This window comes from Calonectris borealis, chromosome 2 (assembly GCF_964195595.1).
Source record: "Calonectris borealis chromosome 2, bCalBor7.hap1.2, whole genome shotgun sequence".
NCBI classification, from domain to species: Eukaryota; Metazoa; Chordata; class Aves; order Procellariiformes; family Procellariidae; genus Calonectris; species Calonectris borealis.
The window spans coordinates 24,083,547-24,097,842 of record NC_134313.1 but is presented as its reverse complement, the minus strand read 5'-3'; the positions used below and the strand labels follow the sequence as shown (position 1 = coordinate 24,097,842).

Sequence of the window (14,296 nt, the reverse complement as noted above, 5' to 3'; positions counted from 1 at the left end):
ACTCATTTGAGCTTTATAGAAACAACTTCCCATGAGCCTGCATTTGCAAAGTTTCTCTGTTGGGTAGGGTGGTGTGCTTGAAGCGGGGGAAGCATACAAGATTACAGGATGGAGACTGATATCTTCCTGGAATAAATGTGAACATATTCTTCTTTTAATTAAATCTTCAATTAATTATGTGAGGTCAGCACTGACCACAGACTTGCATCTGGTTGCCTTGACCAAATTCACATTATCAAGGCTCCATCAAGCAGAAGGGGACAGCCACAAGGGCTACATAAAGAACTGTCATTTCCTGCAATTTCACCTGGGTTTCCCAGCTGGAAGCCTGGAGAGTTGCCTGCAAGGAGGTATTGGTTTGCTTTGATTATTCCTGTCCTTTGCTGTGGTAAGTTGCTTTAATATCGTCCAGGACTTGCAACCATTTCAAGGGGAAGATTTGAAAGAAAAAAAAATGTTTTTCAACTTGTGGCAAAACTATGTTAAGTAATTAAATCCAGGAGAAGCACAGAACCAGAGAAGCTGGAGGATGCTCTCTTCACATCCCCTTCCTGCTCAGTGTTTCTTGCAACTTGGACTATGCTGGCTGGAGGCCAAGCCTCTTCCAGTGTGGCCTTTGCTCTGGTGAACTTCCTGCCACGAGGAACCTTGCATCTGGGACTGTGCTGACGGACAATCAGCTCAGCTGAATCTGCCCATTTGACAATACTGTCTTTGCCACAGGAGACACCGGGTATTAAAATGTTCTGCTGTTTTTCCCAGGCTTAGCCATACTAGAAGCTTTTTTTCTCCCAGATTTATTTGATACAGCAGAATCAATATCTCCTAGAGAGCAGGTATAGATGGGGCACTGGTGTAATGTTTGAGAGAGAGCAAGTCCGATATGTGAAAATATACATTAAAAGCAATGTAATCCTAAGATGGCTCATTATCAGAGCAGTGCAGGTAAGTAGCACCCAGTGAGGCGTCCAAGCCCAGCTGAAGAACTGAAGTGACAATGTGTGGCCTCACCTCTGCCTGATTGACCTAATTGTAATACTGTCCAGTGGAAGCAAAAGTATTAAGGGGCAGCCTTCAAGAGAACAGGTCTGAAGGGGTTTGCAAACCATCAGTAAAACAAGGTTCATATTCTCACACAGGTAGTTGCGTCTTTGTGAATTATTCTTTCATCTCCTTTACCTTTAAAGGAGGTAGAAGTGCCCAGCACAGAAATGCTAAGTATGTTAATCTGTACCAAGTGGGCAGCACAGCTAGTTACTTGGCTAAACTTGTGGTCTTTTCCTGTTTTGAGTTTTAGTAAGAGTTTTCAAATCATTTTCCCTTTCAGATTTCATAGGGAATTCCCCGTTAATTATAAATCCAGCAGGTGTGTTACAGATCAGGGAGATTTCCCGTCCTGTAGTTCTCAGCTTGAAGAAAGTCATATTTTTGTCTAGCTTTTGTCTCTCAGGAAAGTCGTGTTAAACTACTTTGAAACATTTTGGATTCATAACAATCAGGATTTTGTGAACCATCCCTGTGGAGGACAGCATTCACTCTGTCACCTAGGGAATTTGTGCCTGGGCAATTAGTGAAAACTCCAAATGTGGGAAAGGAAAGCCAGGTCACAGCTACCTGCCCTACTTTCCTTGACTGAAGTGTGCCACCCCTCCATCCAGAAACCACTTTACAAAGACTGTAGTCATTGCTCATAGGGTGTAAGTTGGAGCATCGGTAATGCCTGGGCTCACACCTTCGTAGTGGCCCAAGTCTTACTGTCCCATCATGTCCTTAGTTTCATTTTTGCCGCATGTCTGTTGCTTGTCTTCTGCCTTGGCAGATTTGCCAATGCAAAGCCAAGCTGTTCATACTTTTAAAAGAGGCATGTTAGCATTATTCTTCTGCATTCACACTTAAATCCTCAGTTCAGTGGCCTGGCTTCCAAAAATCTCCCAGGTGCAACAACCTCCCTTGCCTTCAGCAAAGGCTGGTTGCCACTCCACAATTTTGTGAATCAGAGCTATTTCTTAAGTAACTAAAGATAAATTTATCACGCCCATCTTTTGCAATTCTTTTTAACATCTAAAGAGCATTAGGGACTACAGTGGGTTTCAATGCTGGTAAGAAGGTTAAAAACTGAGGTCAGGTAGTGTAGAGGTCAAATTTGAATTTATCTTTTAACTTTCAGTCAAAAATAGCTCATTGCTTCGTACAAGATTCCCCTCCCCCCCCCCCCCCAATATTTCAATCTGTACTATTAAAGTGAGCCATGAACATGGTGACAGTAGGATCAGAGGGCATAAGTATGAGTTGTGTCACATCGTCATAGTCATGGCTTGGCATTCCGTGGCAATGCTGCTGAGCCCAATGGAGACTTTGCAGCCCCTTTCCCTCTGCCCTGGGTGTGCCTCCTGCTGTGGGCCAGCCAGCCTTCTCCCCACGGTTATGACAGCACGAAGGCTTGTGGGGCTGCATTGTACGCTGAAGCAGGGACCTGATCTGTCTGAAGAACAACTCAGAAAAAAGTGCTGTTTGAGAGAGCTCATCATTCAGGAAAATTCATTGAAATGGGCCAGAGTAACAGAGCGTAAGGGCAGGGGTGAGACAGGGGCTTCTTAAGGCATCACTGTCATCAGAAGTCATTTATGGAAAAGTGCCCTGGTGAATCAAAGCCAGTATTTTCACACCTGTCGGGGGAAAGAAAAAACCAACAACCCCCCATATGTTTGCTAATCCTGGCTCTCTGTGTGTATAATAGTGATTCAAGTTCCCCGATATCCTTGTAATGGATCCTTCATTCAGCATAACATTGCCTGACACGCCAAGCACAACAGAGAGATTTAAAGCTCAGCATTTGGATTGTATAATGTCCCCAACTTTAACCTCGGACTGAGTGATTTTTTGCTCCTTTCAGATACGTTTGTAATTATTAAGGCTGGCAGAGGTCCAGCTGTTTGAAAAGCCAGGAGTTACAGGACAGCCCTCTAGTCACAAGAAAAGAATTACTGAATTAATAAAAGTGTTAGCACAGGTAAAATTAGCGCTTTGAGTGAGTGCTTGCTCATGCAAGTAAACATATCAGACCCAATCAAATTTAACTGCTGATGCTGATGATCTTTTCTCAGTCATTTCAAAACCTGGGCAAAGAAGATACAGTTCTCTGCAAATGGACCTGAGTCCACCCGGCTACAGTCTTGACCTAAGAATTAGCTTCCAAAGAATTGCTTCTGTATGAAAAATACCATCATCTCTGGGGGTTCATCTGCAAGTCGTCTATTGAGTTACCTGGTGAAGATATCTTTTAGACCACAAGGATTAACAGTTTCAAAAGATATCTTTTTCTGTTTACCAAAAAAAAAAGATGATTACCAATGTAGTTTGTCACACAGACATAAAATACCTAACAATGCATGTGTATTTGTACCTAATGTGCAGCACTGCTATTTGAAAAGGCAGTTTATTTAGGGAACAAAATAAATTGCGGAACATCTTATTTAACCTACTACTTTATCAGAGTCATGTGAGATTATGCCTAAAACAGTTCTCTAGTGTTTATGTTTATTTGCTTTGTGGCTGTCTACTTTGCTTTTGCCATGTAACAGCGTTTCCTCCTTTTACCTGTACAAGTCAGAGAGAACAAGAGCTAGAGAGGGCAGGGCACTGCGCCTGTGAACGACTAAGACCGGGCAGGACATCTGAGGGAGGAAGAGGAGATTTTCAGGAGTACAAATGACATTTGGTACCTGAGCAGGGGTGGGCACACAGGTAAATGCCTGCCTGCCAGCTGTGCTTTTGAATGTCTCCCCTGTAAAGTCTCAAATGACTTTGGACTCGTTCTTTCCAGTGTTCATTTTCAGACTGGCCAGGCCCATTTGCAGTCATCTGCATGGTAATGTCAGAACTATTTCTTTTCCTTTTCTTTTGCTCCCAAAGGCTTAGCTAAAGGCAAACCAGACTTGCCTTTTCTGAATGTCCTTTCCCAGCCTTTTGGATGAAGCCTGGAGAGGTGCAAGCCAAGACATGGGTTTATGAAGACCTAGCTTGTGTGTTTTGTCCTATGACCCAGGGACAGGGCCCCAGTGCTTTTTAGCTCCTCTTATTTTGGTAAATGGAGGTTTAAATTCTTGAAGATATAGATTCCTCACATTAAATTAAATTTGCTGAATTTTCTTTGTGTGTTTTCAAGGCAACTATGGTGTGTCTTCCATGTTTAGATCACTGATGATATGAGAGTACATTTTTTTTTAAGTGCAAACCATCTTCAGCACTTCTTTTTATCTGTCATGGATTAATACTTGTTTTTCTACTCAGTGTGGGGTGTTGCATCTGTTCAATTGACTGAACCTGCTCCAAGTTTGACTTTTTTTCTGTTTCAGTGCTTTTGTATGTGAGGAAGGAGACAGATGAGGTGTTTGATGCTTTGATGCTGAAATCGCCCACAGTAAAGGGGCTAATGGAAGCGGTAAGTATCCGATGTCCTCACATTGTTTGTCTTTCTTGGCAAGAAAATCTTGAGGCTTTTAATGTATTATTGAGATAAAACATAATATAAAGATGAAGTTATTCTCAAATACATTTAAAGCATTTCATAAAGGCTCTCTGGAGCACGCCTCTGAAATGCTGGCATGTTCCGAATTCAGTGCTGTCAGCAGGTTGCTGGGATTAAATAGTGTCACAGAGCTGATTTATTGGAGACCTGAGCCTTGAGGAATGGCGGTAATTAACCAGTGTCAGGGAAGCAGAGAGGTGCAGGCTTCATTTTCTGAAATGCGTCTTTCTGAACTGATGATTCAGAGCCTGTTGAATCTTCTCTTGTAATGCCCATTGGTGTGTTCACAGCCATCTTTTAAAGAAAAGGCCCAAGGATGCACTGTTTCCATGTGAATTTCATATGGTGTTTGTGCAATTGCTGTTCCAGCATATAAGAGGTGGTTGCTGAGCCAATCCAGACTAGTCATTCATACCTTCTATCTCAAATTCCTTCTCTAGCCCTCTCTCCCAGAGTGACCTACCTACCAGCCTGACTCTTTGCTGCTTCTTTGACTGGAGTTTTTGCTTGTTACCTGTTAGCTGTGATCATGAGTGGCTATTTCCACATTTAATCCTGTTTATGTGAGCTGATGGCTAGTAGATGTGTGAAATCTGGTGAGGGAAGAGTTAAGAAGCAGCCACCTGTCTCACTGCTTCCGTGTGGGGACTAATGTGAGATTGACATGTGGGACGCTGAGTTGATTTCCAGCCTTGGTTACATGTAGGAGAGAAGATGGGAATGGATGAAAATGTCCCTAGAGAGCTCAGCTGAGTGCTAGAAGTGTGTAATTCATAATCTCACAAAACTGTCACATGTCTTGTTGCATGTCCCGGACACTTCAAAGGTAGTAAAGATTGAGTTATTTGGTCAATATTTGGCCAGTAGTAGAAGGCAAAAAAAGATTTGTGGATTAGTGAAGTTGTTTAAAGCACCTATTCAGATCAGGGTATCTCTGAGGAGAGTCAGCTGCATTCTAAGGATGTCCTAACTGTGCTTTTGCCCATACTGTTTGTTAGCTGTGACTGCAGCTCAGTTGTTAGGCAGAACACACATGTATAATAAAGGCCAGGCTTTGCTTGAAGAGGCTGCAGTCTGATTCATGATAAGCTGTAACACGATTTCATCTTGTCTTTGTATGGAAGTTAAAAGTATGTTATAATCCTTCTATAACCCTTCAAGCTAACATGAACATTTTATCTCCAGTAGTCTGTGCCTCTCCATGCCTGTTCTCCAGCCACTGTGTAACCTAAAAACAAAGCTGGTGCAGAAGCAGGAAAGGTTTCTGCATACCTCTGTCAGCACAGCTGCCGACTCAGTGGCATGTTTTCGGCACCAGAGAAATCTGATCTGTTGTAAAATGTCCCAGTTCACTGGAAGGAACACATTCAGAAAATTTTAATTCTCTTTAGTAGGATGTTATGGATAAATCAATGCCAAAAAACTGTCAAACTGCATATTCTTAAATACTCTCTCTACAGTCATTTCAGCAAATCATGTAATCTTGTAATTGTGCGCATCCTAAATGCTCAATTCTAAACTCAGTACTAAGAACTTAGAAACTGAGGGTCTGAATATTATAGAGCCCCAGATTTGAAAGACAGCACCAATGATCCTGAATCATATCCTCCTTCTCCGTTTATGGATTTTACTTTTTTTTTTTTTCCTGTCAATCACTGTTCCAGGTGTGTGGCTTTCTCCTAATTTTCCATGATTAATGATATTGTTTTCTCAGACACTATTTTTATTTTATTCTCTCGTATACCCCCATTCCAAATGAACAATTAGATTCCTTCTCAGATTTCTTTCTTCTGGCAAATATCTAGAGGTCTTAGGTTTCAGAGATACAGTACATCTCAGAAAGTGATGCAAATGTTTGGTTTTTAAGATGTTTGCATCCTACACTACTAGTCAGTCTCGATCAACAGAAAATAGTGAAACAATTACCCTTCACAAAACATCACACATATGTGGTGACTGATCAGCTGAGCTCTGAATCCTGCTCTCAGCCTGATCCAAAGTCAGGTTAACTCTGTGGATCTCAGTAAGTATCCCAGTCTTACACTTTGCAGAATCACGTATTTATTCAAATTACAGAAGGAGATCTAAATTGGGAAATTCAAGCATCTCCCAAAGTCTTTCTAAAATTAAAAGCTAACAGCTGAGCTCAATAGAGCTTGCTTAGACCAAAGTTTATTAGATACCTGTCTATGTATGTGTCCTTCCAACCAATGTAGGGCAACAGACTGTACCATTCCATAGAAATAAGTTGGCAAAGATGTTTTCCCACATGCCTCAACCAGCCCAGATGTTGCCATTTCTGTCTTCCTGACTCCAGCAGAGAAAGCATTTCTGGTGGCTTGTGCAATCAGATATGTGCTACAGACAAGCTTGCCATGCCAGGGGACTGCAGCCCAAAGAGACACCCACACTGTTATTTCAGTGCCACTCTGAAGGCTGTCCCACTGCTTCAGGCATCCTAAGGGAAGGAAAGAATCCTCTGCCCAGAAGATTGAAAAATGGGCAATGGATCCAAATAAAGATATCTTTTTAAAATTTATTGTAGCCTACTTGGGGTCAGGTGAGCAATCCTGTTGTTTTATATGGAAGTTGGCAGTAGTGGTGTTCCCCATGAGTTGGCAACAAACGTGTTTCTGAAGAGGGTGTTAAGTGAGATGCCCTAGCAGATGCTAACTCTCTGCTTTCTCAGATTCTGCAGCAGGACTTAGCACATTTGCACTGGAGACTCGTTTTCTGAGCCTGTGAGGGGGAGGCTCTCCCATACCCCCACTTCGAGCCTTGCTTCCACAGCTTGCTGTTTGGTATAGTTAGTTGAATTCTTAGGGGTTCCTGAGAAATGTGCTTATTCAGTCAGCTGGAAGTCTTTCGCAAAGCTCACTAATCCCTGCATGTTATATAAATCCTACACCTGTCACAGGCAGTGTGACAGGCAAGGCTTTCTCAGCCCTACCTCTCATAGCTTATGTAGGAAGTGGTGTCCCAGAGTCCCAAACCACTTTGAGCAACATTTGGAATGTGTGAGTGTTACGTATCCCAAATATCCTAGGGAAGTTTTATGCTGGAATGTGCAAAATGCTGTATATTAGCTGCTATTAAACCTCCTTAGCACAGGAATGTTTCTCCCTGCTTGTTTGTTTGCATGGAGTCAGTGAAAAGTGTCTTCAAGTACTGATCTTTACAATATCACTAGGCTTCAGAGTTAACAACCCAGAGAGGAAAATACATTGTTTCCTCATATTCGCATAGTTGTGACGTTTTCTGCAACTTAAGATTGCAGTTTTTCTCTGATGCCTGTGACAATGGATTTTTTTAACAATCTGATGAAATGGAGCCATTTTTATTATTGCTTTCAATGAAAGCTTAAATTTAGGGGTACAACAAAACCACAGATACAAAAGTTCAGCACCAGATTGCTTATATGATGTCATTTAATTCATGGTAAGCAAAGCTAGAGGGTAAGAAAGAATAAAAGGAGAACATGAAAGTTTCTCTGAGAACTTCTCTAAGACACTCAAGATTTGCCCTCACAGTGTAGCACCTGGGTACCCCAGAGGAGTCACCAGCCTCAGGTCAGGCAGCTGCCCTCCATGGGCAGCACAAGATGAGGCATCAAAGGAAGGGAGACTTGGAAAGATGGTGGTAGACAGGGGTACAGTGTGAGTGAGGGGCAAGGTGTGGGTACCTACAGAAGTGCTTCTGGGCAGAGGTAGGTGATTCCTTGTACTGGGAATCCTGCCCATGGATCCGCCCTTGGATTTATGTGCATAGGCTGGGTCAGGCATTCATGGAGGCTAGGTGGGGCAGCCTGTCCCGTCTGTGATGGAGAGTAGCTGGAGAGTAGCTGAAATAGATTAGGACATCCCACACAGGCATATGGCAAACCCTGGGTTCGACTCACCCTTGTTCTGCCCTGTTTGGAGCAAAGACTTGAACTTGCTCCAGATAAGGTGCATATGTTATGGAACTTATTTCTAGGATGCATTTCCACTGTGTGCATGTGGTTACGTAGCTTTTCTGTAGGCTACATAGAGCCTTTTGCATGGGCTACATATTGCTCAGAGTGAAAAAGATTGGTTTTATAGTCCAATAGTGAGGATGCCTGTGTGAGATATAACACAAGCAGGGTGAAGCCTCCCTTCTCATAAATGTACAAAGTGGACCGCTCCCCACAGCAGGGAGAGTGTGACTGTACAGCATATGAACTTGCGCAGCCTTCATGCTGGATTAGGCCTCTTCCAAGGCAGGCGAGAACATGGAACCAGGACTACCATCAGTATCTCCAGCACCATATCCAAAAGGGCAGTGAAACACACTGATGTGAGTAAAACTGGAGTAGCAAATACAAACCACAACTTAATCTGTCTTTTGTTCTCTAAAATCTCTAATCTGTTTGCTAGGTGCAAAACTTAGGGAGTGGATGAGTTTAGCGTACCTTATCAGTTACTCCTTATTTACATCCTTCCCTTTCTGTTAGCCACAGATGTACGCTGTGGTCAGAGGAAACTGTTTTGCAGTGTAAAAGAAGCTTTATTGGTTCTTCAAAATCTTGGAGTTACGCTATACTTTTTAAGTACAAAATTGTATCCTCGGTAAGATGACGATTATACAATATAGGGGATGTAGGCAAGTATCGGCTAATTAATTCTCTCTCTCAGAGAATCCTGGCTCTCTGGATGGGAGCCGTGCTTGGGATTCAACCTGTGGCTGTTTGAATCTGTCCTTGGTGCTGAGTTTATCCATTGCTTTCTTTCCATTTTCTATTTCATGATAATTGCTTTAATTTACTTCTCTAAATTATCATTTTTTCTCAATGGAAGTCTGAACACAAACACAAAGAAAGGATTTTACAGTGACTGATGTTTGGCAGTCTTTAAATGGATTTTTAATTGTGCATCTCAGTTCCGTTCTCTAATGCAGAAGATAAATAGTCAGCTATTCAGCTGCAACTTCGTTTCACCTGGGAAGAGCAGAAAACTTACTTTGGTTGGCAGTAGAGTACCACAGAACATTAATCAGTCATTTTCCCATAATTATTTTGCCTTTTGGGACAATCCTCTTCTAAAGTATGAGCTGTGAGACCTGTTCCCTCAAAGAAGAGTCATAATTTGGAAAGGAAACCTGGCCCAGACAGAGGGCTCAGGGACACCGTCTCCACAGGCTCACTGCAGAATGGACATCCAAAAAGTTACTAATACACTGCTGCAAAACAATGCCAAAGCATCCCAGTGAAGTGCTTGTTAGTGTTGGTAATTTGTCAGCTAAGTAGTTCTTCCTTCAGAAGTTTTCCTGTATTTTCTGCTTTATCATTTGAGTAGCTGGCAAGAGGTTTATTTTAGAAGTCTTTTACCTTGTTAACACACTTCTCTGTGGCATCTCATCTTGTTATCTGTACACTCAGATGACTTTTTGTGAGCCAAATTGCGTTTTCATTTTGCGACCCTAGTAACTAGACTGAGTAACCTCCCCAACAATACAGAAGCTTCCTAATCCTGCATGTAGCATGTTTGTAGCCCTTCCACAATAAAAGGTACCTTGAAGATGCTTTTCAGACAAAAGAAGTACCATGGAGGGTCCCGTTAACTTAACAGACCTTGAAATGCCATTGAGAAATAGAAATGTGCACATTTTTTTTTGTTGATCCATCAACCCATCAGTTCCTGTTGTGTTGCTACTCATCTGCCTTCTGCCCGGTGGAAGAAGCCTTTGCTTCTGTGAGCCCAGAAAATCAGAATAAGAAACAGCAGAAAGGCAACTGATCAGATTGAAATTCCCTGGTAAAATCTGAAGCTGAGAAGAGTGTTGACTCCTTGAGTAGAACGGTAGGAGATGCTGAGGCAGTTTTGATGACTCACACCCTATGAAAACTATAGTCTCCAAGTTTCTGGATGGAAATGATTGTGGTTTTTTAGTCAAGATGTTTAGGATTATTCCTCCCTGAATCATTCTTAAATGAAGCTATGGTATGGTTGCGAGTGACTTTCTCCTGTTTGCAGAAATAGTGGTTTAATGCCTTATGTAAAGTGAGAGGTGATAATTTCACATTTCTCATTAGTCTTTAATGATATTTCTTTTATTTTTATGATTTCAGATCTCTGAGAAATATGGGCTGCCAGTTGAAAAGATTGCAAAGCTTTATAAGAAGAGCAAAAAGGGGTAAGTAAACTCACTAACTAGGGGCTATCGCAGGATCCTTTAGAAGTACTCAGAGATCCCAACTATGCTTGGGGCCTCATGATGCTGGGCAGTATAAACAATTCTAGGAGACATGCCCATACGCTTGAAATCTTAATGTCTATGGAGATAGCAAGGGGTGGCAGAGGAGGAAACATGAATCTCCGGACTGTGTCTGACCAGTATTCATAGGCTTACTGTGAAGAAACAGTTTGTGTTTGGAAAATATATTCGGATAAAGTTTGTTTTGTAGACTATATGCTTAATAACATTGTGGAACACTAGCATGGGAGAGGTGCAGCTTTTGCTGTGAATGCAGTGTGGAGTTTCCCTGCAGTGTTAGGAAGAAGTAGACCACTGTCCGAATCTGAAAGGCAGGCAGGCAATGTTTGCTGCAGGGGTTTCAGCTGAGTAAATATAGACGTGAGTATCACAGCTGCGATTTTAGAATAGCTAGGCTACTACTCCTTGCCATAAATCTAAATCTCTCCACTTTAAATTTTTGTTTACTTCTAAATAACCACAATATTATAGAATATCGTAGAATATTTAGAATATTGTAGAATATTTAGAATTTTCTTCTAAATAACCACAATATTTAACTCAATCATTTATTTTCAGCTGTAACTCTAGGTTAGGGCATTGTATTGTCTGGGGAATTCTTTGGCTTTTGAGAAGACAGGTGAAACTTCCCATGTTTTGCTTCTTTCTAACGCTGTTTCCAAGTGATACGTTTGTTGGAAGAAACATTTTACCATAGAGAGTGAGGAGAACACTCATGTACACTTCTAACAGTTTTTGTTGATATTCTCACATCCAAGCTGAGTTCTAGGCCTGTGAGCTGTGTGCAAAGCGCAAATTACACTGCTTCCCCGTGTTAGCGACTCACACCACAAAGGTGCAGCAGCTCACATGGCGTGGCTGAGGGGTAGTGTGGTGGTGCCTGGGGGAGCCAACACCAGACATGGGAAACACCAGCTAGCTGGGTCTGCCAGGGATCTGGAGTGCAGCTCACCGTGTAGGCAGCTTCAGTGGGTTAACATCCCAGCACTGGCATGTCTCTCGCCTTAACTGCTTTGGCAAGGAGCAGCTTCTAATCCAAAGGCTATAAGGGACTATGGGGCAGATCTTGATGACGATTCCCACTATTGTCCCTGTACTGGTATGTGCTGGAGTCTGTTTTTGCATTGTAGTGAAGCGAGCACATGTGGTGGAGTGCATGGCTTTCCATTTCAGTGTCCTGGTACATAAAAATACTGATTTTTGCCTTTGTCACCAGTATCTTGGTAAACATGGATGACAACATTATTGAGCACTACTCCAATGAGGACACGTTCATCCTGCACATGGAGAGCATGGTCGAAGGCTTCAAGATCACACTGACAGAGATCTAGCCTCAGGTAGAGCCTTTTTGTAAGGAACCACAGCATTTCATCCTTCTTGGAAAGCAGAAGATTCCCCGGGAACTTGACAGACATTGATCAGAGAAACTGTTACAAGACTGCTTTGAAAATACTGTCCATTCTGCACACGTGCACCCATTGCATATAGACTTGGGTTTGTCAAGCACAAGGCCACTCATGTTAACCTGGTCCCTTATTTATTGTTCCCCACTCTCTAACGTACAAGCAGTTAACAGCCCCCAGATTTGTAACCAGATGACCCACTGCAAATGTGAAATGTAGCGTTTTAATCCGTACTTTAGTGTGGATAAGCTCATTCTAAAACATGTCAAGGAACCATGCTGATCTAGTTTCAGAAATATGGTGTAAATCACTTTACCAGTAGTTCTCTCCGTCATTGCTAAAAAACTGGTACAGTGCTAAAGATGGGGAAAGTGGCTGACAGAGTTCACTTGCTCAAACTGATCCATATCTCCCTATAGTGTATAGTCTTGCCAAATACCTCTGGTAGTTCTCAGCACGTAGCAATGAGGACTTGTAAGTAAGACATTCAGCTACAAATGTCACTTGTAAGTAAATGGTAAAGAAACCATTTTAACCTTGTATATAATGTTTATAATATGCAATAATATATTTTAACTACTGTACGTGGGCATGTTTACTGCCACTATGTTTTTTGTATGTATTGGGTTTAGGGTTTAACAGAATCTTTCCTAGAGGATTAGATTGCTGCAATCTGTTACGGAGTGTGTACTGAGAAGCTGATAACTGCATCTGCACTCATATGCTCCACCCTTGCCCAGCCAGTTTTATACTGAAATATTGGAGCAAACTGTGCTACAGGGTCTGGAGTGCTCTGGCACAATGAGATCCACCTTAAGTGCCCAAGTCCCAGCTGTAGATACCTGAGTATCCTCCCAGCTGTAGATACCTGAATATCCCATCCAGCTGTCACCAAATCCAAGAGGCACCATGTGTCTGCTGCCTGGTGTGCCTAGAGGTATAGCAGGGACTTCTGCCTGTTCTCCACTGATGAAGCGGAGGCTCTCAAAGTGGGCTTTTCTCAAGCCTGTGGAGGGAAAGGTGCTCTCCGCAGCAGCCTGCTCATTAAAGCATTCCCCTAGACTGTAAGAAACAGGATTTCAAACTCTTCTTCTTAAGGGTACTTGCTCTTGTATCTCCATTGAATGATTCTGTTTTGATTCCTAGGACAGTTGGGTGAGGTATAAACCTGGGCTTGATGTAAATATTTTCTTGAAACTGGAACAATTTTACCAGTGGAGACTGGGTATCCCACAACTGAGGTGTGGAGATAGGTCTTTCTTACAAGGGCTGGATCTGAACCCAAGTTGAACTACAAGGTTATCCCATCAAATTCCACCCCAGTCTCATGAATTCTGTGAAGAGAGAAAGTTGCAGTTTAAAATCATTCCAGGAAAGGGGTTCAAGGCCCGAATGTCCCTAGCGCATCCAAACCCAGCACCTCTCTCTCTCCTTTCCAGCTCCTCTGGCTACCATAGAGAGCTCCTCACTGAGCTCCTGCCTCAGTTTCAGCTGCAAGCATTTTATTCTCTATGCACTGTATGTGGATCCCATGCGACAGACAGAAATGCGGGTCCTTTCCTACATGCACCCTTTAGAGTTTATTTTTTTCCTTCTGAAATCCTTTTTTCATTTAGTCACAGAATCGTTTTTATTAGGTGGTTAATGGCGTAAAGAAACACTGCCTAGTTTAACAGGGCTCATTCTGTAGTGTTTTGAGCTGTGTGGAGCTATTTACATTCAAGGAAAGTAGCTGGGATAGCTGACCAGTCTGATTTGGTCATGTTTTTGCAGGAATTGTCCTGCAAGCTCTTGCACACATTCTTAACTTCATTAGCAATACCATCCCATTAAAATCTGTACTTCAAATAGAAATGTTAGGTACCTGTCAAAGTTTCTGTGGGACCAGAACCTATAAAAAATTCAGGCTGTTAGCATCAGGGCTAACACACCCAGAATCCACATATGTCTGCAAAGCAAAGTGTCTGTTCTGTCTTCCTTCCCCCCTCTTCCTTTGTCATGTGCTCTTTCTCCTTCTGATGCGGAGTTTTGTAGTAATTCCATTATCTTTTTAGCAAAGATGCTCTTGCTACCCTGCTCAAGAGCAGACATCCTGGGAATGTCTGAATCCCCCCCACAGGGGATTTATGGT

General features: G+C 42.4%; 1 protein-coding gene across 1 annotated transcript in view; it reads left to right on the top strand.

Moving 5' to 3' along the window:
- The window catches only part of GRHL2 (grainyhead like transcription factor 2), a 53,325-nt gene extending 41,232 nt beyond the window's left edge, over positions 1–12,093 (top strand). Inside the window, 3 exon segments of the mRNA XM_075144583.1 lie at positions 4,356–4,441; positions 10,617–10,681; positions 11,979–12,093. Coding sequence (XP_075000684.1) covers positions 4,356–4,441; positions 10,617–10,681; positions 11,979–12,093 — 266 coding nt within the window.
- The last annotated feature ends 2,203 nt before the right edge of the window (positions 12,094–14,296 follow it).